General features: G+C 48.4%; 1 protein-coding gene and 1 non-coding gene across 20 annotated transcripts; both read left to right on the forward strand.

Moving 5' to 3' along the window:
• Positions 1-5660: 5660 nt before the first annotated feature.
• Eif4g1 (eukaryotic translation initiation factor 4, gamma 1) lies at positions 5661-25824 on the forward strand. 19 transcript variants are annotated; one of them, XM_006521935.1, is made up of 34 exons: positions 5661-5817; positions 6540-6596; positions 6809-6902; positions 7169-7255; positions 7727-7747; positions 8285-8461; positions 8671-8770; positions 10627-10739; positions 11523-11615; positions 11825-11891; positions 12154-12966; positions 13654-13742; positions 13831-14017; positions 14124-14257; positions 14361-14519; positions 14675-14863; positions 14983-15180; positions 15600-15746; positions 16359-16595; positions 16753-16857; positions 16963-17122; positions 17349-17449; positions 18452-18554; positions 18800-18896; positions 19092-19318; positions 19454-19572; positions 19701-19873; positions 20091-20216; positions 20322-20403; positions 21480-21578; positions 21672-21806; positions 21912-21993; positions 22133-22273; positions 25188-25824. In XM_006521935.1, the coding sequence occupies exons 3-34, from the start codon at positions 6843-6845 to the stop codon at positions 25370-25372; spliced, it is 4806 nt and encodes a 1601-aa protein (XP_006521998.1). In that variant the 5' UTR covers positions 5661-5817; positions 6540-6596; positions 6809-6842; the 3' UTR covers positions 25373-25824. The 19 variants fall into 19 exon arrangements, with proteins under 19 accessions (XP_006521998.1, XP_006522000.1, XP_011244163.1 ...); XM_006521937.1 differs by having other exon boundaries at positions 14678-14863; XM_011245861.1 differs by having other exon boundaries at positions 8701-8770.
• Snord66 (small nucleolar RNA, C/D box 66) lies at positions 17197-17254 on the forward strand. Its single transcript, NR_028530.1, has one exon. It is a non-coding gene; the product is annotated as a small nucleolar RNA, C/D box 66 (small nucleolar RNA).
• Positions 25825-25940: the final 116 nt, after the last annotated feature.

A 25940-nucleotide genomic window follows, 5' to 3' on the forward strand; every position in this document is an offset into this window, starting at 1 on the left:
AGACTGACCTCGGCTTTCCAGACCAGCCTGGTTGCATATTTGCATACTGAGACCTTGTCTCAAAAAAGGAGTCTGGGGGTTCATGTGGGGGCCAGTGGTGTATCCAGTTGTAGAGTGCTTTTCTTGCATGCATGGATCCCTGGGGTCAATCCCCACCATTGCATAAATTGGGTGAGGTGGTACATAGAAGCAGTCATCCTTGCCTACAAACTGAATTTGAGACCAGTCTGAGCTATAAGAGACCCTGTCTCAAGAAAACAAAAAACCAAGGCCAGGGCAGGAAGCAGGGTGGATTGGTGAGCAGGGGAAGGGGGGAAGGGATAGGGGGAGGGTGCTTTTCAGAGGGGAAACCAGGAAAGGGGATAACATTTGATATGTAAATAAAGAAATATCCAATTTTTTTAAAAAAAGAAAGAAAACTAAAGAAAAACCAGGACCAGCAAGTAAGTAAACCTTCTCTGGACCTATAAGACAGAGAGAGAGCCAACTACTAGCAGTTGTCTGCTGACCCTGCCCCCCCCACAAAACAAATATAATTAAAATAAACCAGGTGTGTTGGCTTATACGTGTAATCCCAGCACTCAGAAAGCTGAGGCATAAGAGGTTTCTTTCTTTCTTTCTTTCTTTCTTTCTTTCTTTCTTTCTTTCTTTCTTTTTTCTTTCTTTCTTTCTTTCTTTCTTTTTTTTTTTTTTTTTCCAGACAGGGTTTCTCTGTGTAGCCCTGGCTGGCCTCGAACTCAGAAATCTGCCTGCCTCTGCCTCCCAAATGGTGGGATTAAAGGCGTATGAGTATGTATATGAGTACACTGTAGCTGTAGTTGTGAGCCTTCATGTGGTTGTTGGGAATTGAATTCTGGACCTCTGCTTGCTCCAGTTGACCCCACTCTCTCCAGCCCAAAGATTTATTTATTATTATAAATAAGTACACTGTAGCTGTCTTCAGACTCACCAGAAGAGGGCATCAGATCTCATTACAGGTGGTTGTGAGCCACCATGTGGATGCTGGGATTTGAACTCAGGACCTTTGGAAGAGCAGTCAGTGCTCTTACCTGCTGAGCCATCTCGCCAGCCCCAGAAACCATTCTTAATCTTGATTGGTTAAGTATATAGTCCAGGGAAAGGTATGGAAGGAAATTAAGCTAGACATTCAGGCTCAGCCAGGCGGTGGTGGCTCACGCCTTTAATCCCAGCACTTGGGAGGCAGAGGCGGGTGGATTTCTGAGCTCGAGGCCAGCCTGGTCTACACAGTGAGTTCCAGGACAGCCAGGACCGCACAGAGAAACCCTGTCTCAAAAATTGAGGCTCAAGCCAGGTCTAAAAGAGTTTTTCTAAGAGCTCTCCCTGAGGACTGCTGGATGCGAGTAGGTAAGTAACCATCTGTTTGGATGAAGCTCTGGGTGTCAGAATGGTTTCTGGAAACAAATAGCTTTTCCTCCCATTTGCTTCTGCTACCCCAAGCTACGGATATCCTGCCTTTTTTGCTTCTACATATCCATCTTTCTCCTACTCCCAGACTCCCCTGCCCAATCCAGGTCTTTTTCTCCTGGGGAGAGGTATTATGGGTACTGAGTCTAGGGCCTTGTACATTCCAAGGCAAATACTCCACTGAGCTACATTCTCAGTCTTCTTTCTCGGGAGGGTGGGGAGGAGAGGGTTTCTCTATGTATTTTTATTTATTTATTTATTTATTTATTTTTATTTGGGGGGGGGGGTGAGACAGGGTTTCTCTGTAGACCAGGCTGGCCTCGAACTCAGAAATCTGCCTGCTCTGCCTCCCAAGTGCTGGGATTAAAGGCGTGCGCCACCAGTTTTTTGTTTGTTTGTTTTTTTTTTTTTGCTTTTGAGACAAGATCTCACTATGTAGCCCAATGTGCCTTTGGACACACAAGCCAGTAGTGTAGTGAACTTTCTATCAGACTCACAAGTAGCTGAGGTTACAGGCCCATAGCACCTGACTCTGGCCTTAGGCCATCTCAGTGGTACCAAGTACCTCTGTTCACATTCCAGCACAGCACTGGTCACAACACAAACAAAATTGTTTTCATGTGACTTTTTGTTAGGTAGTTCAGGGGACAAGATTTCACCCTATAGACTCACTTTGAAACCTTTTTTTTTTTTTTTTTTTTTTTTTTTTTGGGTTTTCGAGACAGGGTTTCTCTGTGTAGTTGTGGCTGTCCTGGAACTCACTGTGTAGACCAGGCTGGCTTCGAACTCAGAAATCCACCCGCCTCTGCCTCCCAAGTGCTGGGATTAAAGGCGTGAGCCACCACCGCCTGGCTGAGCCTGAATGTCTAGCTTAATTTCCTTCCATACCTTTCCCTGGACTATATACTTAACCAATCAAGATTAAGAATGGTTTCTGGGGCTGGCGAGATGGCTCAGCAGGTAAGAGCACTGACTGCTCTTCCAAAGGTCCTGAGTTCAAATCCCAGCATCCACATGGTGGCTCACAACCACCTGTAATGAGATCTGGTGCCCTCTTCTGGTGAGTCTGAAGACAGCTACAGTGTACTTATTTATAATAATAAATAAATCTTTGGGCTGGAGCGAGTGGGGTCGACTGGAGCAAGCGGAGATCCAGAATTCAATTCCCAACAACCACATGAAGGCTCACAACTACAGCTACAGTGTACTCATATACATAAAATAAATAAACAAATCTTTAAAAAAAAAACACAGATGTTTAAAAAAAAAAAAAAAAGAATGGTTTCTGGAGCTGGGCAGTGATGGTGTATGCCTTTAATCCCAGCATTCGGGAGGCAGAGTCAGGCGGATTTCTGAGTTCGAGGCCAGCCTGGTCTACAAAGTGAGTTCCAGGACAGCCAGGGCTATACAGAGAAACCTTGTCTCGAAAAAACCAAACCAAAAAAAAAAAAAAGTTCAAGAGCAGTTTCTGGTTAATGAACTGAGAGAGTTATCAGATACATGGCAGTAATTGATTTTTTTTTTTCTTTTTTTTTTGCTTTTTTTCGAGACAGGGTTTCTCTGTATAGCCCTGGCTGTCCTGGAACTCACTCGAACTCAGAAATCCACCTGCCTCCCGAGTGGTGGGATTAAAGGCGTGTGCCACCACACCCGGCCGTAATTGATTTTTGTTTACTAGTTTGTTTAGGAAAAAAAGCCAGCAGAGAAGGGAGCCCTATGTGACAGGCCTCACTGAGTTCAGCAGAAAGTTACAAAACACTCTGCAGGTTTACCTTGGTTCATTCCACAAGTGTATATTTTGTTTTATTTCTTCAAAACTGTTGCTCAGATCTTTAGAGTGATAATTTAGTTTCCTAATGCCCTCATCCCCTGTGTGTGTGTGTGTGTGTGTATCCACAGATATTTATATTGGGGAGTTGTATATGTGTGCATGAGAGGCTAAAGGTCAATTAGTGTTTTCCTGGGGAGCTGTCAACCTTCCTTTTTTAGAGAAATCTTTCATAAATATGCAGCGCACGTGATTCAGGTAGATTGGCTGGTTTGCAAATCCCTGGGCATCTTGCCTTCTCTCAACTTTCTTGGTGCTGGAATTACAAGTCCTGGTCAGCATTTATTTGTTTTGTTTTTAAAGATTTATTTTACTTATAAGTGTACTGTAGTTGTTGATAGACACACCAGAAGAGGGCATCAGATCACATTACGGATGGTTATAAGCACCATGTGGTTGCTGGGAATTGAACTCAGGACCTCTGGAAGAGCAGTCAGTGCTCTTAACCCCTGAGCCATCTCTCCAGCCCCCCTGGCCAGCTTTTAATGTGGGTCTTGGGGAGCAGATTCAGATTTAGTGGTTTTTTTTTTTTTTTGGTTTTTCGAGACAGGGTTTCTCTGTATAACCCTGGCTGTCCTGGAACTCTCAATTTGTGTTTGTAGACCAGGCTTTCTTTGAACTCTTAAGAGTCTGCCTCTGCTTCCCAAGTGCTGGAACTAAAGATGTGTACCATCACATGCTTGAATTTTTTTTTTTTTTTTTTTTTTTTTTTGGTTTTTCGAGACAGGGTTTCTCTGTGTAGCCCTGGCTGTCCTGGAACTCACTCTGCAGAACTCAGAAATCCGCCTGCCTCTGTCTCCCAAGTGCTGGGATTAAAGGCATGTGCCACCACTACCTGGCACATGCTCAATTTTTACCTGAGCTGTCTCTCCAGCTACTGATTATGGTGATTTTTTTTTTTTTTTTGGACTGGTTGTTTTCTGTTACTGCATATTGAACCCAAGGTCTCCCAAATGCTGGGAAAGCACATGACCACTGAGGACTCAGGCCATCTAGAGGATCCTTGTGCCCGCATTTGCCCACCCTGTAGCCTTGCTTTCTTGGTAGCACAGTGATGAAGTTTACATTATTGCCCCCCTCACTTAGGTCACCAATTCTGTGATATAATGCATGCTAGGAGGTAGCATGTGAGAGGGAGAAAGGCCAGTGGGAAAGGCTCTGCTACCTAACTAAATGCTCAAATGCTCAGTTCAATAGAGTACAACTCTTTTTTTTTTTTTTTGGTTTTTCCAGACAGGGTTTTTCTGTAGCCCTGGCTCTCCTGGAACTCACTCTGTAGACCAGGCTAGCCTCAAACTCAGAAATCCACCTGCCTCTACCTCCCAAGTGATGGGATTAAAGGCGTGCACCACCACAGCCTGGCTATTTTTTTTGTTTTTCGAGACAGGGTTTCTCTGTGTAACCCTAGCTGTCCTGAATTAGCTCTCTACACTAGTCTAGCCCTTAATTCACAGAGATTCTCCTGCCTATGCCCCTGGAGTACTAGGATTAAAGGTGTGGACTACCACCACCCAGTTCAAATTTTCCTATTTTTAAAATTTAAATATTTACGTGTATGAATGTTTTGTTTTCATATGTCTGTGCACTACATGCATATGTGGTGCCTTTAGAGGGCAAAAGAGGGCAGAATTCTAACGAATCAGAGTTACACACAGACATGAACTGCCTTATGGGTTATGGGAAGTAAACCCAGATCCTCTTGAAGAGCAGGCAATAAAGAGCAACCAGTGCGCCAACCATTGAACCATCTCAGAAATCTTCAAGATGTGGTCTCTCTGTAACTCTGGCCGTCCTGGAGCTTGCTTTGTAGATCAGGCTGGCCTTGAACTCAGAGATCTACCTGCCTATCTTTCTGGAATGCTGAGATTAAAGGCGTGGCTCGCCACTGCCTGGTGACATTTCCCTACTTTAAAGCTTATGGTAACTGATTCCCTGCCTTAGCCAGTCAGCACACGTACAGCTTTGGGATTCCTTTTTCCATTATTCCAAAGTTTTCATGTTGACTTTTGCGTTTCCCTAGGAGCAACTGATTTTTTTAAAAAAACAAAAGTAAAATTGCTTCTTTAGATTGCGGCAGTTTCTTTGGTGCAATATTGAATTTCCTTTGTTAATAGGTCTATCAAAGATCAAATCTATAGCATTTTCAGAGGCTGCATAATTTGCACACTACACTTACTAGGGCAGGACTGCTTTTTAGATTCCGCACTCTGAGCTCCAGGCCGGCACTTCACTTAGCACTCACGCGCTCAATAAATGCTTGCGCAAAGTATGAATGAACTAAAGAACCGCCAGAGCCTCAGAGGGGGTCGGCCTGGGAGTTCCAAAGTTCGGGAGGGGACACGGGGGCGGGCAGTGGGTGTCACGTGATGGGGCGGAGCAAATCCCATGTGCTTCCCCGGCGCCAGCGCAGCTCCGCCCTCTGCGCCGGTCACGTGGGGCGCTGGCTGCGCCTGCGGAGAAGCGGTGGCCGCCGAGCGGGATCTGTGCGGGGAGCCGGAAATGGTTGTGGACTACGTCTGTGCGGCTGCGTGGGGCTCGGCCGCGCGGACTGAAGGAGACTGAAGGTAAAGCCGCCATGTCCGGGCCCGACCCGGCCCCCCACCCCTCCCCCCGCATCCGCCGCCATCCGGGCCGGGGCCCGCCACCCTGCGCCGACGCCCCGGCGCCCCGGCTCCGAGCCTGCGCCCAGGCCCTACTCGCCAGGCCGATCCCCGGCCCACGTGTGCCGGGCCGGGCCCGGGTGGGGGTGGGGAGCAGGGCCCGGGCGGGGAGGGCGCTGGGGTGGCGGCGAGACAGTCACCTCCGCCCGGCCTGGGCCGCGGCCCGGCGCAGGCTGTGCGGCGCAAACCCGCCACCCCCTCCCCCTGCGGGGCCCGGGCGGCCGCCGGGAAGTGACACGTTGTTCTTTGGCACTGGCCGCGTTGCGCAGAGCTGGGAGGCGGCGGCGGCGGGCAGGGAGGAGCCCCCAGCCCCGCCCGGCGGCCGACCCTCGCCTGCCCCGAGCCGGCTTTCGCGGCGGTCGCCGCCCGCCCTGCTGGTGCGGCCGGACTCGCGCCCTTCCTGGCTTGTGTTCCCGGGCGGCCTCAGGCCTCTCCGGCCCCGCGCGAGTGCCCCGCGGCAGGCTTCGAACCCGGTGTCCCCGGGTGGGGGGTGGGGATATCACGGCCGGAGCAGCCGGCTTCATTTGTGATCCGGGAGCCTGGTGCCAGCAAGACCTGGAATTTCCGGTCTGGTTGGTCTTGGGCCCCGTGGAGCCAGGTTGATACCCCTCACCTCCCAACCCCAGGCCTTCGGATGCCCAGAACCTGTAGGCCGCACTGTGGACTTATTCTTAACCGAGGGGGTGAGTGAGGGGGCTGTTTGAGCAGGCAAGGGTGGGGTCAGGGTGTTGCAGTGTGCTGGTGGGGTCCTCAGGCTGTATGTTTTCTGTTTCTGCATTCACTTGGCACCTCCCTTAATCCGTGTTGGCCCTAGCTCTTGATACAACCTTTCCCCCAGCCCGTTTGCCATAAGCTTGGGTCCTTTCCTCGTTCCGAGCTCTGCTCTTTCCAACAGGTGCTGGGGGGACCCTAATGTGGCACCAAATGAAATGAACAAAGCTCCCCAGCCCACAGGCCCCCCACCCGCCAGGTCCCCTGGACTCCCACAGGTAATCAAGGCTAAATGATCAGGACTCCGGCGGGGTGGAGGTCACGCAGCTCCCAGTTTTCCCACCCCCATCTGTGTCAGGGCAAAGTGCAGCTGCCTGCTGCCAAATTGAGATAGGGCCCCTGGCTGTCCCTGGGGCTGTCACAGGGAGGGAACATGTGGACTGCTGAGGCTGTTACTACAGGTCTGCTCCCCATACTTCACCAGCTTGGGTTTAAGCCCCACCCAGGCTTCCCCTCTTGCTGAACTCTGGTCTCTCCCCTTCAGCCAGCGTTTCCCCCGGGGCAGACTGCACCGGTGGTGTTTAGCACGCCTCAAGCGACACAAATGAACACGCCTTCTCAGCCCCGCCAGGTGAGGGACTGTGGCTTGAGTAGGCTTGGGTGGGAACTGGGAAAATGAGCTGCTGGTTTGGGGCTAGTATGGGAACTATGGACACTGTATACTTGCCCCTCCATTCCTTGACAGTTGCTCTGAGTTCTTACGTGCTGTTAGTTACTTAGGGTGGCTGACCCTCTGTGAAGTTCGTAGAGTGTGAGAGTGGTGTTACTGGGGTCTTTGAGCCTTTGGAAATTGGAGGCTGTCCTGTGGGCCCTGCTGCCAGCTCTTTACTACTATACTAGGAGGTTGGCATTACCCTGTTCCTCTTCTCCCGTTCTCTTTGAACTGTAATGAGATAAACATTCCAGCTGTGGTTTTATTTTTTTGTGTTCTCCAAGTTCTCCCCAAGTGGAAGGGTCTTTTTCCTACCCACTTCACTCCCCCTAACCCCACTCCATCACCTTGGGGATAATTGTCGTCTTTCCTGTCCCCATGTGCTCTCAGGGAGGATTCAGGTCTCTGCAGGTAATACCCCTTTTCTAATCCCAAGCCACCTCTTTGGTGTCACCCCATCCTCCACCCTAGTCCGTAGCTAGACACAGATTGGGATGGTCACGGTGGGTGCCTTGTTTGCACTTTAGGAGTTTGAGTCCAAATACTGCATGTTAGAAGTCAACTGTTGACAAGCAAAGTATCCCAGAACTGGGAGACTGTTGCATGTAGCAGTTAGCCTCGGTACTTGAAGGGATCGTGCATGCTGGGGAGTCTGTTGTCCAGAAGGGCATGATGTTATCTAGCTGTTAGGAGGCCTCTGGAGGGGTAGTCTGGAGGTGACTGAGTGTGCATGGCAGGGACAGTTACAGGACACAAAGTTTTCATCCAGGTTAGAAGGCAAGTGTAAGGAGGCCACTTAGCCATCAGTTGGTCATGTGGGGCTTGGGAAGGATTGATCGCCATGCGCTGAAGTGCTGTACTCTTAAGACTGTATGGACATTGTGGAATGCTGATTTTGCTGTTTATTCCTCCCATTTTGACCCCACTTGCTTTCTGTTTTCCTAATAGCACTTCTACCCTAGCCGGGCCCAGCCCCCTAGCAGTGCAGCCTCCCGAGTGCAGAGTGCAGCCCCTGCCCGTCCTGGCCCAGCTCCCCATGTCTACCCTGCTGGATCCCAAGTAATGATGATCCCTTCCCAGATCTCCTACTCAGCCTCCCAAGGAGCCTACTATATCCCTGGACAGGTGAGGCTGGGGCTGGAAGTCAGGTTACCTAGTGTGTAGTCCTCCTCCACTTTTCCTACCCGGCCTTCTGGACCCATTCCTCTTATAGGGGTGGGACTTGTGGTCATTGTCCAGGTTTGGCTTACCCTACTTCACAATGTGATGTGTGTGGTGTTTGTAGTTTTTCTCATCTCTTTCTTTTCCCTCTTTTCTTCCCCAACCCCCTTCAGGGGCGTTCCACATATGTTGTCCCAACACAGCAGTACCCTGTGCAGCCAGGAGCCCCAGGCTTCTATCCAGGTGCAAGCCCTACCGAGTTTGGGACCTATGGTAAGCCGGGCAGGGAGTAGGTGGGGAGAGTGTATCCTAGGGAACAGCTTAGGTGGTCAGTATTTCTAAATGCTAAGCTATTCTTCTGTATGCTTTTGGTTTTTTAAAATGATAGGATTAATAGATGATGGGGATTAGTGCCTAATATTTAACATATGTTGGTAAAGGAAGTTTTGATCCTTTGCCAAGAGAGTTGGAATCTTTCCTACTTCAAGAAGTAAAAGTGTACACTCCTTTAATCCCATCCAGCACAAAGGAGGCTGAGACAGGCGGATCTCTTAAGTTTGAAGCCAATCAGGTCTATGTAGTGAGTTTAGGACAGCCAGCGGTACATAGTAACACCCTGTCTCAAAACAAAGAAACAGGGTTAGGAACTTCAGTCTGGCTCTGTGGGTCAAAGTACCTGCCCCCAAACCTGATGACCTGAGTTTGATCACTGGGACCCAGGTGGTAGGAAGACAGCTGACTCCCACTAGTTATTTTCATATTTCCACTCAGCCCATGCACACGTAAATGAATGAATAAGCTGATCATTTAAAAAAGAAAGGGCTGGAGGTATAGCCCAGTGAATTGCTCTTGCAGAGAGGCCAAGTTCCGTACCAGCACCCGTGTTAGGCAGGTCACAGCTGTCTGCAACTTTCAACTCTTGGTGGATCCAACCCTTCTGGACCTTCTGGATACCTCACAGAGACATACCTCCACATAGACACATAATAAAAATATACTGAAAGACATACAGGCTCTGACCTGAAAGCCAAGTTAGTGAACTTTACATGGGCTTTCTTTTCATAGTTGGGAGACAGTAATGTGGATTTGAGTGGTTTTTGTAGCTAGTTCTCATTTATGTTCAAAGAAAAAACTCTGTGAACTTTATTGGCTTTATTTATTTTGTGGTTTTTTTTTTTTTTTCCCTCGAGACAGGGTTTGACTGGTCTCAAACTCAGAAATCCACCTGCCTCTGCCTCCCGAGTGCTGGGATTAAAGGCATGCACCACCACGCCCGGCTTTTATTGGCTTTATTTGAGACAGTCTTAGGTAGTTCTAACTTGGCCTGAAATTTGTCATGTAAACCAGGCTAGTCTTAAACTTGCAGTGTTCCCCCTGCCTCTAATTGCTGGAATTACAAGCATATGTTAGCATGCTAAGCTTGCAGCAGTATCTTTAAAAAAAATTTCCCATCAGGAAGATCTTATGTATATGTATATGTATAGTTGTGTGTGTGTGATTAAACATATAACCACCATTGATACTTTCAAAAGGAATAAGTGGGAACTAGGGATGAGCTACAAATTTACCCCGCTTTGGAAACAATTGCTTTAGGGAATTTTTATTTCTCTAAGCTGGATGTTACTTTTTGTTATGGTTGCCCCTTGCAAAGGGCCGAGTTAGGAATTTGAGTCAGCTTAAGTGGGACAATTTGGAAAACCCTGTTCATTCCCTGCCAAAGAGCTAATTGTGTCTCAAGTTGAGGGTGTGCATGTGTGTTGCTGGGTTGGGATGTGTGTGTGTGTGCGTGCGTGTGTGCGCGCGCGCACACACACACACACACACACACACACACACACGTGTATGAATGAATGTCTTGTGGGGTAGAACAGGTACTTGGTAGCTAGTGTAGAGAGGAAGGAGTTCCTTCCTATAAGGTGTGTGTATCTGTGAGGAATTCTTGTAAATGCAGTTCAAACTGGTTCCCCTGCTTTGACAGACACCTAATTCCCTGGGGAGGCGGGCAGGGCAGGGCAAGGGGCCGGCTGTGTATGATGAGAGGTTCTGCAGTGGGAGGTGTTCAAACGCATATTAGTATATGTTTGGATCTTGAGGCTGTCACGAATCTTTTCTGTCCTTCTTCCCCCAAGCTGGAGCCTATTACCCAGCCCAAGGTGTGCAGCAGTTTCCTGCTAGTGTGGCTCCTGCCCCAGTTTTGATGAACCAGCCACCCCAGATTGCTCCTAAGAGGGAACGGAAAACTGTAAGTAGCAGCTAGGAGCTCTGGGATACCTGGAAAGGGACACTCATGGTCTGCTGTTGGCTGGAATGTTGCGCTTGTGGGAGCAAAACTTCATAGACCTGAATGTAAGCAGAGAGTAAGGTCTGTGGAGAAGTCCCTTGTAAGGGGATTGTTCTGTAGAAGAACTCAGAAGACGACTTGGGCAGCAGGGAAAGACCCAAGAGACTTGGGCTCTAGTAGGTTCACAAGATGTGTGGTTGTTTTGGGGATGCTGGTGGTTAGCTTTGGAAATGGTTTGTTTTCTGTGCTCCTAACTCCTTGGTCCTGGAAGCTCTGGAGGCCTCCGCCTCTGCTCAGTCCTCAAGCCCTGGGCACGGTGCCCAGAATAGGGTGCCAGGGCTGGGGAAGCCGCTGAGTCACCCTGGCTCCACCCACTGCATCTGGGCCCTACCCCTAGAGATCAGACCGACTAGCCACAAGTGAGCTAGCCGGATGTTTGATGGGGGTCTTTAGGCCTAGGGTGTTTGGCTATTGACTTAGGGATTGCTGGTGGGTAGAGGGGAGGGAGGGAGGGGCATTGTGATGTACTGGGCTGCTCTGTGAGGTCAAGAGTCTTGGGGTGGGGGCTAGGGCAGCGACTACAAGAGCAGCCGGATGGGTTGACAGTAGAACTCATGGGGTTTCTGGCACCCACCCACCTGCTTCCCAGTAGGGGTGGGAGGTTGGCCCAGAGTGTTAGGAGGGGCAGGGTGGAGAGGTGGGCTTCTTCTGCTTCCCACTCATCCTATAGCTTTTTTTCCCCAGATCCGAATTCGAGACCCAAACCAAGGAGGGAAGGATATCACAGAAGAGATCATGTCTGGGGCCCGCACTGCCTCCACACCCACTCCTCCCCAGGTACTGTCATATCTTTGAGTGATACCTTGGTTTGGACAGCTATTCTGCCCTAGATTCCGAAGTCACTTGATCTTTCCCTTCACCTTAGGGGTTTGTTTCCCATTTCCCTGCTTTCCTGGATTTCTAGGCAGAGCTAAAGTAGAAATGACTCTAGTAGAGAAGGGTGTGGAACTCTTCAGTGCAAACTTATAACGCTTTGTGTCCTGCAGACGGGAGGCAGTCTGGAGCCTCAACCCAATGGGGAGTCGCCTCAGGTTGCTGTCATTATCCGGCCAGGTAAGGAAGGCAGTGGCACAACCTTTACGGGGGAAGTGGGGAGTGTGAGGATTTACACTTGAAGGAGTGATTCAAACTGAGTACCAGAGAATGACTTAGGTGTCCTGTAGTGGGTTTGAAGTTGCACTGTTTGGATGAGGGGTGAGAACAGCCAAGGTGGGAGAAGGTTGGGATGTGTTTTGTTAAATTGGAAGTAAGCTTCACTAAGAGGAAGAACAAGAACAGTGAAGGACTTGCTGTCATGCATCCATTCTTCCTGCAGATGACCGGTCGCAGGGAGCAGCCATTGGGGGGCGGCCAGGACTGCCTGGCCCAGAGCATAGCCCTGGCACAGAATCTCAGCCTTCGTCGCCTTCTCCAACCCCATCACCACCCCCAATTTTGGAGCCGGGGTCTGAGTCTAATCTTGGAGTCCTCTCTATTCCTGGGGACACTATGACAACAGGGATGATACCAATGTCTGTAGAAGAATCGACCCCTATCTCTTGTGAAACTGGGGAGCCGTATTGCCTCTCTCCAGAACCCACTCTTGCCGAACCCATACTGGAAGTAGAAGTGACACTCAGCAAACCCATTCCAGAATCTGAGTTCTCTTCCAGTCCTCTCCAGGTTTCCACGGCCCTGGTGCCTCACAAGGTTGAAACTCATGAGCCCAATGGCGTGATCCCATCTGAGGATCTGGAACCAGAGGTGGAGTCAAGCACAGAGCCAGCTCCTCCCCCTCTATCACCTTGTGCTTCTGAATCGCTCGTGCCCATTGCTCCAACTGCCCAGCCTGAGGAACTGCTCAACGGAGCCCCCTCACCACCAGCTGTGGATTTAAGCCCAGTCAGTGAGCCAGAGGAACAGGCCAAGAAGGTTTCATCAGCAGCACTGGCCAGCATTCTCTCTCCTGCTCCACCTGTGGCTCCTTCAGATACTTCTCCTGCTCAGGAGGAAGAAATGGAAGAAGATGACGATGACGAAGAAGGTGGAGAAGCTGAGAGTGAGAAGGGAGGAGAGGACGTCCCCCTTGACAGTACTCCTGTCCCAGCCCAGCTGTCTCAGAATTTAGAGGTGGCAGCAGCTACCCAGGGTAAGGAGGTGTGGCTGGATGATTGACGTTGCTCATTCTGGAGATGCTCTCTCTTCACTGACTTCCCACTTGGCACCTCTTAATGTTTTGCTTTGTTTTGAGATTGGATCTTGATGTAGTCTGGCTGCCTGCTTCTGCCTCCCGAGTGCTAGGATTAAAGGTGTGCACCATCGTTTTGGGAACAGCCTCACAAAATAGGCTGGCATTGTGGCCTAGTGTGTTAGACCCTAAGTAGAGTTGAGGACTCAAGCTTTTGTGTGTGTGTGTGTGTGTGTGTGTGTGTGTGTGTGTGTGTGTGTGTGTGTGTGGTTTTTCGAGACAGGGTTTCTCTGTGTAGCCCTGGCTGTCCTGGAACTCACTTTGTAAACCAGGCTGGCCTCGGACTCAGAAATTCACCTGCTTCTGCCTCCCAAGTGCTGGGATTAAAGGCGTGCACCACCACCGTCCAGCTGACTCAAGCTTTTATTAAACAAGGTCTTATGTAGCCCGAGCTGGCCTTGAACTCTGTCTATCAACTTCAGGGATTTACAAAAATCTGCCACGATGCCTAATTTATAGAGAGGATTTTATCATTTAAAGTGGGTGAAGGGTAGAGGAATGCTATGGCTGGTTTTCACTTTTTTTTCTTTTTCTCTCTGTTAGGGATACTTAAATTGTTCACACCTTGTCCTCTTCTTTCTCCTCTAGTGGCAGTGTCTGTGCCAAAGAGGAGACGGAAAATTAAAGAGCTAAATAAGAAGGAGGCTGTAGGAGACCTTCTAGATGCCTTCAAGGAGGTAAGGAAGTAAGAATTAGTTGAGGGAGATGCATGGTTTGGAGGCAATGATCATGCAACTGAACCTGGGTGTTCATCTATGATTGAAGGTGGACCCAGCAGTACCAGAGGTAGAGAATCAGCCTCCCACTGGCAGCAACCCAAGCCCAGAGTCTGAGGGCAGCATGGTGCCCACACAGCCTGAGGAAACAGAAGAAACCTGGGACTCTAAGGAAGACAAAATTCATAATGCTGAGAACATCCAGCCTGGGGAGCAGAAGTATGAGTACAAGTCAGGTGTGTTTAAGAAGAAGAGTGGTTGAGAAATACTTACCTACCTCCATGAGAGATGGGTTTCCTATTGCAGGACACAGGAGTGTGATTGATGCATCCTCTCTTGCAGATCAGTGGAAGCCTCTAAACCTTGAAGAAAAGAAGCGTTATGACAGAGAATTCCTGCTGGGCTTTCAGTTCATCTTTGCCAGCATGCAGAAGCCAGAAGGATTGCCCCATATCACTGATGTGGTGCTGGACAAGGTTGGTGTTTGGAGGAAGGTTGGTTTGATCTGGAAGTGCCTGAGGTAGTCAAAGAGAAGACAGTCATTCTAACTTGTTTGTAAGACACCAATCTTCTTTGCAGGCCAATAAAACACCACTTCGGCAACTGGATCCCTCCAGACTACCTGGCATAAACTGTGGCCCAGATTTCACTCCATCTTTTGCCAATCTTGGCCGACCAGCCCTCAGCAACCGTGGGCCCCCGAGGGGTGGGCCAGGTGGGGAGCTGCCCCGAGGGCCGGTGAGTGGGGCTGGTTGAGGGGCAGATTGTTAACGAATGGGGTAGAATCTTATATGTGTCATCCATTGGGGAGAAGTTGTCTCAGAGCTGTGTGGAAATGGGGTCACATTGTATTTGCTGTTCTCTGTCTTAAGTTGTCTTCATCCCTTGTCTAGCAGGCTGGCCTGGGACCCAGGCGCTCTCAGCAGGGCCCACGAAAGGAAACTCGCAAGATCATTTCCTCAGTGATAATGACTGAAGACATAAAACTAAATAAAGCAGAGAAGGCTTGGAAACCCAGTAGCAAACGGACAGCAGCTGATAAGGATCGAGGGGAAGAGGATGCTGATGGAAGCAAGACCCAGGTACTAGCAAGTCTTACCTCATTCTCTTTACTATACTGTCTGGGCTCAGACCCATTTTGTACTGTCTCAGCAGCCTGTGTTTATCTTGAGTACTTCACTAGATCCTCTCTTCTCCACAGGACCTGTTCCGCAGGGTACGCTCCATCCTGAATAAGCTGACACCCCAGATGTTTCAGCAGCTGATGAAGCAGGTGACACAGCTGGCCATTGACACGGAGGAACGCCTCAAAGGAGTTATTGACCTCATCTTTGAGAAAGCCATTTCAGAGCCCAACTTCTCTGTGGCTTATGCCAACATGTGCCGCTGCCTCATGGCGGTTAGTTTCTACTATTTGCTAAGTCTTTCTTAGAGATGGTTTTTTTCATGCTTTTACTTATTTAACATTTTATTTGCCTATGTCTATGTAGTTGCATGTTTACCACAGTTGGCACAGTTGGCAGTCATCAGGATAACTTGTGGAGTCAATTCTCTTTTACTTATATGTAGATTCTTCAGATTCCCAAGCTCTCATGGCAGGCTTCTTTACCCTCTGAGCCATCTTGCTGGCCCAGGTTCCTAAATCTTACTGTCTAGCTTCCTGCATCTTCCCGGGGATCCTACAGTACAACTTTACTTGGTTCCCCCTTGTCTGTTAATGGTAGCTAAATAAGTGTGCATTACAGCATAGGCTTTTTGGGGAGACTTGAAAAGCCTTTTCTGCCTTGAGCTGATCTTAATGTGATCTTTGGCCTACAGCTGAAAGTGCCCACTACAGAAAAGCCAACAGTAACTGTGAATTTTCGAAAACTGTTGTTAAATCGGTGCCAGAAGGAATTTGAGAAAGACAAAGATGATGATGAAGTTTTTGAAAAAAAGCAAAAAGAGATGGATGAAGCTGCTACGGTGAGAGAATGTGTTGCCAGTCACACCCTGTACTCACACCCACCCTCACCACTACCAGTTAGAAGTCTGGACCCCATTAAAGGATCTTGGGGGTCCCTCTCTACATTAGGGCATGAGTGCTTAGTGCTGGACTGGCTGTCTGTCCAGATGAGCAGAGAAGGAATTGTAGCCAGCTGATTGTTTGGTTTTTGTCCTTAGCTTTTATGTGTATATGTGTGCAGTGTACATATCTGGTGTCAGAGACCAGAGAGAGTACAGGATTCCCTGGAACTGGAGTTAGTTCTGAGCCACCACACGGCCTCTGAGAACTGGATCTAGGTCTTTCACAAGAGCAGAAGTATTCTTAACCACTGACCCACCTCTCTCTCCAAGATCCCCCTTATCCTTTTTTTTTTTTTAAGATTTGCTTTTTTATTTTATGTATATGAGAACTCTGCCTTTATGCTCACTGGAAGAGGACATCAGATCCCTTTACAGATGGTTGTGAGTGTGAGCCACCATGTGGTTGCTGGGAATTGAAGTCAGGACTTCTGGAAGACCAGCCAGTGCTCTTAACCTGAGTCATCTCTCTAGCTCCTTGGTTATCTTTTTGACATAATCTTTGTCTGACAGGCAGAAGAACGGGGACGCCTGAAAGAAGAGCTAGAAGAAGCCCGGGACATAGCTAGGCGGCGCTCTTTAGGGAATATCAAGTTTATTGGAGAGTTATTCAAGTTGAAGATGTTAACAGAAGCAATAATGCATGACTGTGTGGTCAAGCTACTTAAGAACCATGATGAGGAGTCCCTGGAATGCCTCTGCCGCCTCCTCACCACTATAGGCAAAGACCTGGACTTTGCAAAAGCCAAGGTAGAGGTCCTGGGATGTGGTGTGAATGAGTAAGACATAGGGGTCTCCTGTTTGCTGACAAGATACAGGCTGAGGGGTTTGGGATGCTTAACCAATGTCAGGAGAAAATAAAAAGAGGGAAGGGGGAGACAATTGATCTGATCCATTTGCTTCCTAGCCTCGAATGGATCAGTATTTCAACCAAATGGAAAAAATCATTAAAGAAAAGAAGACCTCATCTCGCATCCGTTTTATGCTGCAGGATGTACTCGATCTGCGGCAGGTATGTGTCCTCTTCCCCATTTCATTTGCTACTCTAGTTTCTGATACTACCTTGGCTGGTCCCCGCCAACCCCAAAATAACTTTCTTTCCACTTTGTTCCCAAAGAGTAATTGGGTGCCACGCCGAGGGGATCAGGGTCCTAAGACTATTGATCAAATTCACAAGGAGGCTGAGATGGAAGAGCACCGAGAACATATTAAAGTACAGCAGCTCATGGCCAAGGGCAGCGACAAACGTCGGGGTGGCCCTCCAGGCCCGCCTATCAGTGAGTGTGAGGCTCGGGCTGAGGAGGCAGAGGAGCTCCTAGAGGATATAATACCCTTTCCGCTGATGACTTCTGTCAGTGCCACGTGTCTGGGCCACTGAGACCACATGATGGGATTGAGGACCTGAGGAAGAGAGGCTAAGGGTGGCCCAAGAAGGGGTTGTCAGGACTTGTTACTCCAACATGCTCCCCCCACTCTCCCTCCCTCCCTTTTTCCTTTCCTCAGACCGTGGCCTTCCACTTGTAGATGATGGTGGCTGGAATACAGTCCCCATTAGCAAAGGCAGTCGCCCCATTGACACCTCACGGCTCACCAAGATCACAAAGGTAGGTTGTTTTCTGGAGTAGGTGAGTTGGAGGGTGATGAGAATGAAGTGTGCATTAGCGCCCCCCCCCCCCCCCCCCCCAGCTAGGGTGGTGATAGCCGAACTTAGACTAGTTAGATGAACTGCCACCCACTAAAGGATTTGTTCATATTGGTCTTAGTAAGCTGATAAGAACACCAAAATTGCCGGGCAGTGGTGGTGCACGCCTTTAATCCCAGTACTTGGGAGGTAGAGGCAGGCAGATTTCTGAGTTTGAGGCCAGCCTGGTCTACAAAGTGAGTTCCAGGACAGCCAGGGCTACACAGAGAAACCCTGTCTCGGGAAAACAAAACAAACAAACAAACAAAAAAAACCCCACCAAAATCAAGCCAAGAGTGATTTTAAGTGATTAAAAAAATAGGGCTGGAGAGCTGGCTCAGCGGTTAAGAGCACTGACTGCTCTTCCAGAGGTCCTGAGTTCAGTTCCCAGCAACCACATGGTGGCTCACAACCATCTGTAAAGAGATCTGATGCCCACTTCTGGTGTACATGAAGACAGCTACAGTGTACTCATATAAATAACAAATCTTTTAAAAAAAAAAAAAGAAAGGTGTGATATAGTATATAGAGTATGTACAATTTGGGTTCAGGTTAACAGCACTGGCAGTTCTTTCGAGGTCCTGAGTTCAAGTCCCAGGAACCATCTGCAATGATCGTGGGCTGGTGCTCTTTTCTGGCCTACATGCAGACAGAACAGTATATTCATAGTAAACCTTTTTTTAAAAAGTATATAGAACTTGAATTTTACTGTCTATGGGTAATTACTTGATATGACAAGTTATTCCTTTATGTTAACACTATTTTCACATTATAATAACAATGAGTAGTAGCCATAGGCTGTGGATTGTAAAGCCCTAAAATATTTACTCTCTTGACTGTTTAGTCAAAGCTTGCCTCACCTGTCATTTGTGCTAAGGGCTTAAGTTAGGTAAGACATACGAGTCTGCTGTCTTTCCTTTGGCAGCCTGGTTCCATTGATTCTAACAACCAGCTTTTTGCACCTGGAGGACGACTGAGTTGGGGCAAGGGCAGCAGTGGGGGCTCAGGAGCCAAGCCCTCAGACACAGGTATGGAGGCCACTGTAGGGATTTGGGTACTTGCTATTCTCAGCTTCCTTGAGTTCGTCTTTCCTATACAGAATAAGTAATTAGGGAATAAATGTAGGAGTTATACATGATGCCAAGGCCTGAATTACTTGTGACCAAGAGTCCTAAACAATAATGGGATGCATAAAGTAGTAAGGGTGTGTGGTGTACTCTAGCTCTTGGAAGGTAGAAATGGGTTCATGAAGTTTGCTTTCTGCCCTTCCTAGCATCGGAAGCTACTCGTCCAGCTACCTTGAATCGCTTTTCTGCTCTTCAACAAACATTACCCGCAGAGAACACAGATAACAGACGTGTTGTACAGAGGTGAGTTTCTGGGGGTGGAGTTGTTAGAGAATACTGTGATTGGGTTTTAGTTGTCACAGCATAGGGATCTCTCCTTTATTGCCTGGACATGTCCTTGATGACAAGAATGAGACCCCGAGGTTGCCCTGAATATTGGATAGTCAACATAAAATGCTTGAGTGGTACAGGTGAGAAACCATGTGTTTTGTCTTCCAGGAGTAGCTTGAGCCGGGAACGAGGTGAGAAAGCTGGGGACCGGGGAGACCGACTAGAGCGGAGTGAGCGGGGAGGTGACCGTGGGGACCGACTTGATCGTGCCAGAACACCTGCCACCAAGCGAAGTTTTAGCAAAGAAGTGGAGGAGCGAAGTAGAGAGCGGCCATCCCAGCCTGAGGGACTCCGCAAGGCAGCTAGCCTCACAGAGGATCGTGGTCGGGATCCTGGTGAGAAGGAAGGGAAGGCTTGTAGAGGAATGGGGGGAAAGGCTATTGGGTGATATGGGACTGAGTACTCCCCAACTTTCTTGAGAAACTCTGGATTCTTTTAAGCCGAGTCACTGAAAAGCTCTTCCCCTGTAGTGAAGCGGGAAGCCACTCTACCTCCAGTGAGCCCTCCAAAGGCTGCGCTGTCTGTGGATGAGGTGGAGAAGAAATCTAAGGCCATCATTGAGGAATATCTCCATCTCAATGACATGAAGGTTGGCACTGGGGAGGGACTAGTGATTGCTTGTAAGGGTTGGGGAAGGGGAGGCATGCTGACTGGCATGGTCTATATTGGCTGGGGACCCGGCAATGATGGTTTTCTTCTTCATATGTACTGCCTCAGGAGGCAGTACAGTGTGTCCAGGAGCTGGCTTCACCCTCCTTGCTCTTCATCTTCGTACGGCTTGGTATCGAGTCCACGCTGGAGCGTAGTACCATTGCTCGTGAGCATATGGGGCGACTACTGCACCAACTGCTCTGTGCGGGGCACCTCTCTACTGCCCAGTACTATCAAGGGTAGGATTCGTGTTAGTCCGTATCCGCATAGCTCACCAATTCCTTCTCCTTTGTGGGATTCCTGAAATCTCAGATTTTAGCTGGAGGTTGTCTCATGTCTGGAAAATGTTTCGGGGGGTGGGGGGGGGCTCCACATTTGATTTTTAGTTGTGTATTTCCCTAGAAGCAGGGTGTCTAACCCATCTCTAAATGCCCTGACCCCTTATTCCCTTTTCAGGCTGTATGAAACACTAGAATTGGCTGAGGACATGGAAATTGATATCCCTCATGTATGGCTTTACCTGGCAGAACTGATTACACCTATTCTCCAGGAAGATGGGGTGCCCATGGGAGAGCTCTTCAGGTAGGCCCTCCCTCCCTTTGTGGGTGTGAGAGACAGAATGGAGGAAGTGAGACAAGTTACAGACTTGGGTTTGGAGGCCATCGGGATTGATGATCTTTCTTACAGGGAAATTACGAAGCCTCTGAGACCCATGGGCAAAGCTACTTCTTTATTGCTGGAGATCCTGGGTCTCTTATGCAAGAGCATGGTGAGTTGAACCTTTCAAAGGTTGATATATTCAGAGACTTTTTTATGGCTTTGGCTGCCTTGGGTGACCATGGAGCCTCTTGGTCCTTTGTTGGCCTGGAGTATTTGTAATGCTAGGACTACTTTTGATACTTGAAAGAGGAAAAGTGTTAAATAGGTAGTTTGTGTCGTGAGTTCTTCCTGGGCTGAAGGAAGATTGGCAAAGAAAGACCCTAGACCCGTGGCTAATTCATTTGACTGGTGTTTCTTTGAACAGTTCACTATAGACCGAGATCCTAGGATTATAGCAGTTAAACAGTGTGAACTCCAGCTTGGTACAGAGCAGAGGAAGAGATGGGAGCCTCAGTGATTAGAGTGAAATGGGAGACAGTATCACAGTATCTCAGGACCGGCCATGGAGTGTTTGCAATGGAAGACCACCTTTGATGAGCACTACAACTATTTTATGAAAGCTAATTGGTGTCTGGAATGTAGGGCCTTGAAAACGTCAAGTTGAGAGTGGTGCCCGTGGTTGTAAGAAGTTGGGTATGTAGTGTGAAGTTTGAATGTCTAGAACTCTGAGGGGTAAGACAAGATTGAAAGGGACGTTTTGTGAAGATGAAGGTGTAGGTATGAAGATGAAAACCTTATTGTGTAAGGTTTTCTGAATGTAGGAAACCAATAGGCATTTTGTTTGGTTTCTTGTTTTTTTGTTTTTTTTTTCGAGACAGAGTTTCTCTGTAGCCCTGGCTGTCCTGGAACTCACTCTGTAGACCAGGCTGGCCTCAAACTCAGAAATCCATCTGCCTCTGCCTCCCGAGTGCTGGGATTAAAGGCGTGGCTACCACGCCCGGCAGATCCAGTGATTTCTTAAGAGTTCTACAAACTCTAAGTGATACTTTTCCTAGATGCGCTCCCCCATCCTAATGTCATACCACTGAGGTGGTAGTGAGTTCCTATTCCTTGTGATGTTTATTTAATCTAGGCATAGAAGGGTGGTGCCTATGTAGTATGATTATTGAACTATTGAGTCCTAAGAGTCAAGGGCCATGTGTAGAAGTAGCTATTGAGATGCTGAATTGGTCTTTTGTTTTTCAGGGTCCCAAAAAGGTGGGGATGCTGTGGCGAGAGGCTGGGCTGAGCTGGAGGGAATTTCTAGCAGAGGGCCAAGACGTTGGCTCATTTGTGGCTGAAAAGGTTTGACACTGGAGTTCACTTATTCTGCATTTGGGGCTAGCTAGTCTCATCTTTCCCTCATCTTTTACACTAGTTTTGGTCATTTGTTTATAGAAGGTGGAATATACCTTGGGAGAAGAATCTGAAGCTCCTGGCCAGAGGACACTTGCCTTTGAGGAGCTTCGTAGGCAGCTAGAGAAGCTGCTGAAGGACGGCGGCAGTAATCAGCGTGTGTTCGACTGGATAGACGTATGTTTTTCGTGGATATGGGGGAAGGAAAGAGGTAGTTTTTGAGGTGGATGGTTTGGGAGTAACAAGAGTGAATACTTAGAGTCTATTTGTTTTTCTGTACAGGCCAACCTAAATGAGCAGCAGATAGCATCCAATACATTAGTTCGAGCCCTCATGACAACTGTCTGTTATTCTGCAATTATCTGTAAGCCAGGGGAGTGGTGGGACAAGGGTGAGCCAGGCAATCTAATGGGGGGAAAGGAGTTTTGGTCTTGGCCTTCTAGGGCCAGCCAAGCCAGGTGAAGTCTTCATTACTCTGTTTTGTTCCCCCCCCCCCCCTGTAGTTGAGACTCCTCTCCGAGTGGATGTTCAAGTGTTGAAAGTGCGAGCAAGACTGCTGCAGAAATACCTGTGTGATGAGCAGAAGGAGCTACAAGCACTCTATGCTCTCCAGGCCCTTGTAGTGACCTTAGAACAGCCTGCCAGTAAGCCAGGCTGCAGGGGTGAGGGTGGGACAGAGGGGCTGCCAGATAGAAGCTGGTCATGGAAGGTACTCAAGCCAAGAGAGGCGGGGGAAAGAGCAAAATGCCATGGTGATTTGATTGTTACTTACCCTACCCTCTGCTTGTTTCCTTGCCTACAAATGGAGTGAGTTAATCTAAGCCTGGAGGGTTGATTGCCTGCCCGCTTTGTGCTTGACCAGTAGATGACAGCAATGCAGAGGTGATAAACAGTAGCATCTTTCAGATACCATGTGCCCATCTGTCTGATACAAGGCTGAAGTGCTTGCCTGCCTTTTTGGTTTTTTCTAAGACAGGGTTTCTCTGTGTAGCCCTGGCTGTCCTGGAACTCACTCACTCTGTAGACCAGGCTGGCCTCAGATATCCGCCGGCCTCTGCCTCCCAAGTGCTGGGATTAAAGGCGTGTGTCACCACCGCCCAGTGCTTGCCTGCCTTTTTAATAGCTATTAGGGATGGATTTATCTCCCTTTCCCACATTGGAAGATGGGGGCTTATGACTGTGTATGAGGTTTACAAATTCAGGACATGGGCATGCTTAGGTGTTAAAAAACTGTAATGAGCAAATAGAGCATGGTTCTGTGCTGGCCTGGAGTCAAAGCATGAGTGTTGGTAGATAGCTCTAAGAGATGATGGGTGTGGGTTGGTTACCTGTGCATAGAGACATGGAAAGCGCTACTGAAGGAAGTGCTGCAGTCATGAACAAGAGGGAATGAAGAAGTAGGGGTGAGGGGCCAGATACTAAAGGCCAGGTGAGTACTGATGGGGGTCTTGCACAGAATAGAGTAAGGATTGTAAGCAAAGAAAAGAATTTGAGGTGAGAACAGTAGTGCCGTACCCTGTGATCACCAGAGGCAGGGAAGAAGATCTCTAAGTGCAAAGCCAGCCTAGGATGATTAATTAGACCCTGTTTTAGAGAATGATCCCTACCCCAGCTGGTCATGGTGGCACTCAGGAAATGGGAAAATGGGTTTCTGATCAAGACAACCAAGGCTACTACATACATTAATAAAAAACAAAACAAAAAACAGTACCTAAAACATAAGTACCTTTAAAATGCTGTCAATTAGCTGTTTACTTCTATTTTACAGTGGAGACTGGCTTGCTTGGAATGGGATTGCCTCAAGATAAGAGCTCTGGTAAAATGGAGAACACAGATAGGGCAGGGGCCTGTGAGCAAAAAAAGTTTGGTATAGGAAAATGGTTGAAAATGCTAGATGCTATAGTGTGGCAGGAGCCTATCTAAACATTAAAAACCTTGAGTATTTAAAACATCGACATCGGCAGAGACAGGCAGATTTCTGAGTTCAAGGCCAGCCTGGTCTACAAAGTGAGTTCCAGGACAGCCAGGGCTATACAGAGAAACCCTATCTCGAAAAACCAAAAAAAAATATAAAAAAACAAAAAACATCGACGTCTTACTATCAAGCTACAGAATTTGATGGAGTAAGTAGGGGTCCAAAGTTCTGAATTGGAGAGAACTGAGATAGTTGTCTGAGACAGAAAAACAAGTACAAAAATCTTGTTTAGCTGTGGGGTAGTTAAAAGGTTGTTTGTGGCAAGATTGGACTTAACAGAAATGTGGTAAATGTGTGGGGCAAAGTAGATAAGCAGGTGTACAGGGCTCTCTGAGAAAGCAGATGGCTTTGGAGCACAGTTGTGGGATAAGTGAAGGATCAGCTCTACCCAGAGATGTGGGAAACCCAGAGGGATGAACCCAGGCTTGAACTTCCCGTAGTTAGTAAGCTAGCTTATCACCTTAGAGCTGGCCTTGAGGTCCTGTGCTTCACCTAATGGAGTTTGTGAGGAATGGGGTGGATGGTGTTCTGGGATTGCATTGTAAGACAAGCACCAACCGGGCGTGGTGGTGCTCGCCTTTAATCTCAGCACTCGGGAGGCAGAGGCAGGCGGATTTCTGAGTTCCAGGACAGCCTGGTCTACAAAGTGAGTTCCTCCAGGACAGCCAGGGCTATACAGAGAAACCTTGTCTCGAAAACTAAAAAAAAAGAAAAAAAAAAAAAAGACAAGCACCTCAGGGAAACTGCTGTGATGGCTAAAGGTTCCTGGGGGATTCACCAGGAAGATGGGATGGTAAGAGAAGTGGGCAGAGTGGAGCATTCTAGAGGCCAGAGAGGGTATGAGTATGTGGCAAAGAGGCTGCCAAAGTTTGTCTCGAATCTGTCTGTCATGGACTCAGTGCTGGACCTAGAGTTGAACCTAACTTCCAACTATTTATTTCTTTAGTCAGTCTTTTGTGATGCAATCTTAAGTAGTCTGGGCTGGCCTCAAACTAGTTAGGTAGTTTAGGCTTACCTTAACTTTGATCCTCTTGCACTCTATATTCCAAGTAATGGGATTCCAGTAACGGGCCTAACATTTTCCCTTTCTTGTTTTTATTTTGGCTTTTTTTTTTTTTTTTTTTTTTTTTTTTTTTTTTTTTTAGTATAGCCTCAATCTGTAGACCCAGGCTGGATATATCATTATACCCAGCCTTCTGTCTCTTTGTTCTCTTGAGACATGGTCTCACTTGTGTAGAACTAGCTGGCCTAGAAAATTTTATTGCAGACCAGGCTCCTCTCAAACTCTTCCTCCTGAGCAATGAGATTAAAGGTTTGTGCCACCACACCTGGCCTCTGTTTTTCCCCTTTTCAGTTTTGCTAAGCTGCCAGAGTTGGCTTTGAGCTACTATCTTGATCTGCCTCAGTCTTCCAAATATTTGTTTCTAAGGATTGCTAGTCTGTCATGAGATTAGCATTCTGTCGCTGAGCACCAGGATGGTAGATCACGGTTGTGTTTAGCAGTGTCTTTTTGGGAGGGATCTCCGGGTGTAGACTGCTAACGCTTTGGCTAGTCACCTAATTGATGTCCTTGTGGCTTGCAGACCTGCTTCGGATGTTCTTTGATGCTCTATATGATGAGGACGTGGTGAAGGAAGACGCCTTCTACAGCTGGGAGAGCAGCAAGGATCCTGCTGAACAGCAGGGCAAGGGTGTGGCCCTTAAATCTGTCACAGCATTCTTCAATTGGCTTCGTGAGGCTGAGGACGAGGAGTCTGATCACAACTGATGGCGGGTGGGGCAGGGGACTTGGAGCCATGGACACGTGGATGGCCCAGCCAGCCAGCCGCCTGGACTGCAGGGGGGCGGCAGCAGCAGTGGCGGCAGTGGCAGTGGGTGCCTGTAGTGCGATGTGTCTTGAGCTAATAAAGTGGCTGATGAGGCAGGATGGCTTGGGGCTGCCTGGGCCCCCCCCCCCTCCAGGATGCTGCCAAGTGTCTCTCTCCTCCCCCCAGGGCACAGAGATATATATAAAGTCTTGAAATTTGGTGTGTCTTTGCGGGGGGAAGGGCACTACCGCCTGCCTCTAGGGTCCTTTTTTATTTTCTGAAATCACTCTTGGGACTGCCGTCCTCGCTGCTGGGGGCATATGCCCCAGCCCCTGCACCACCCCTGCTGCTGCCTGGGCAGGGGAAAGGGGGGGGCACGGTGCCTGTAATTATTAAACATGAATTCAATTAAGTTTATTGCCTCTTTACTGACCTATGGATCATCTTTCTTACCAGATCTGGCCACTGTATCATTGATACTTGCTTGTTTACCTGTCAGAAAATTTTGGGGACCTGGGGAATTGCTTT

This window comes from Mus musculus, chromosome 16, assembly GCF_000001635.26.
Source record: "Mus musculus strain C57BL/6J chromosome 16, GRCm38.p6 C57BL/6J".
NCBI lineage: Eukaryota > Metazoa > Chordata > Mammalia > Rodentia > Muridae > Mus > Mus musculus.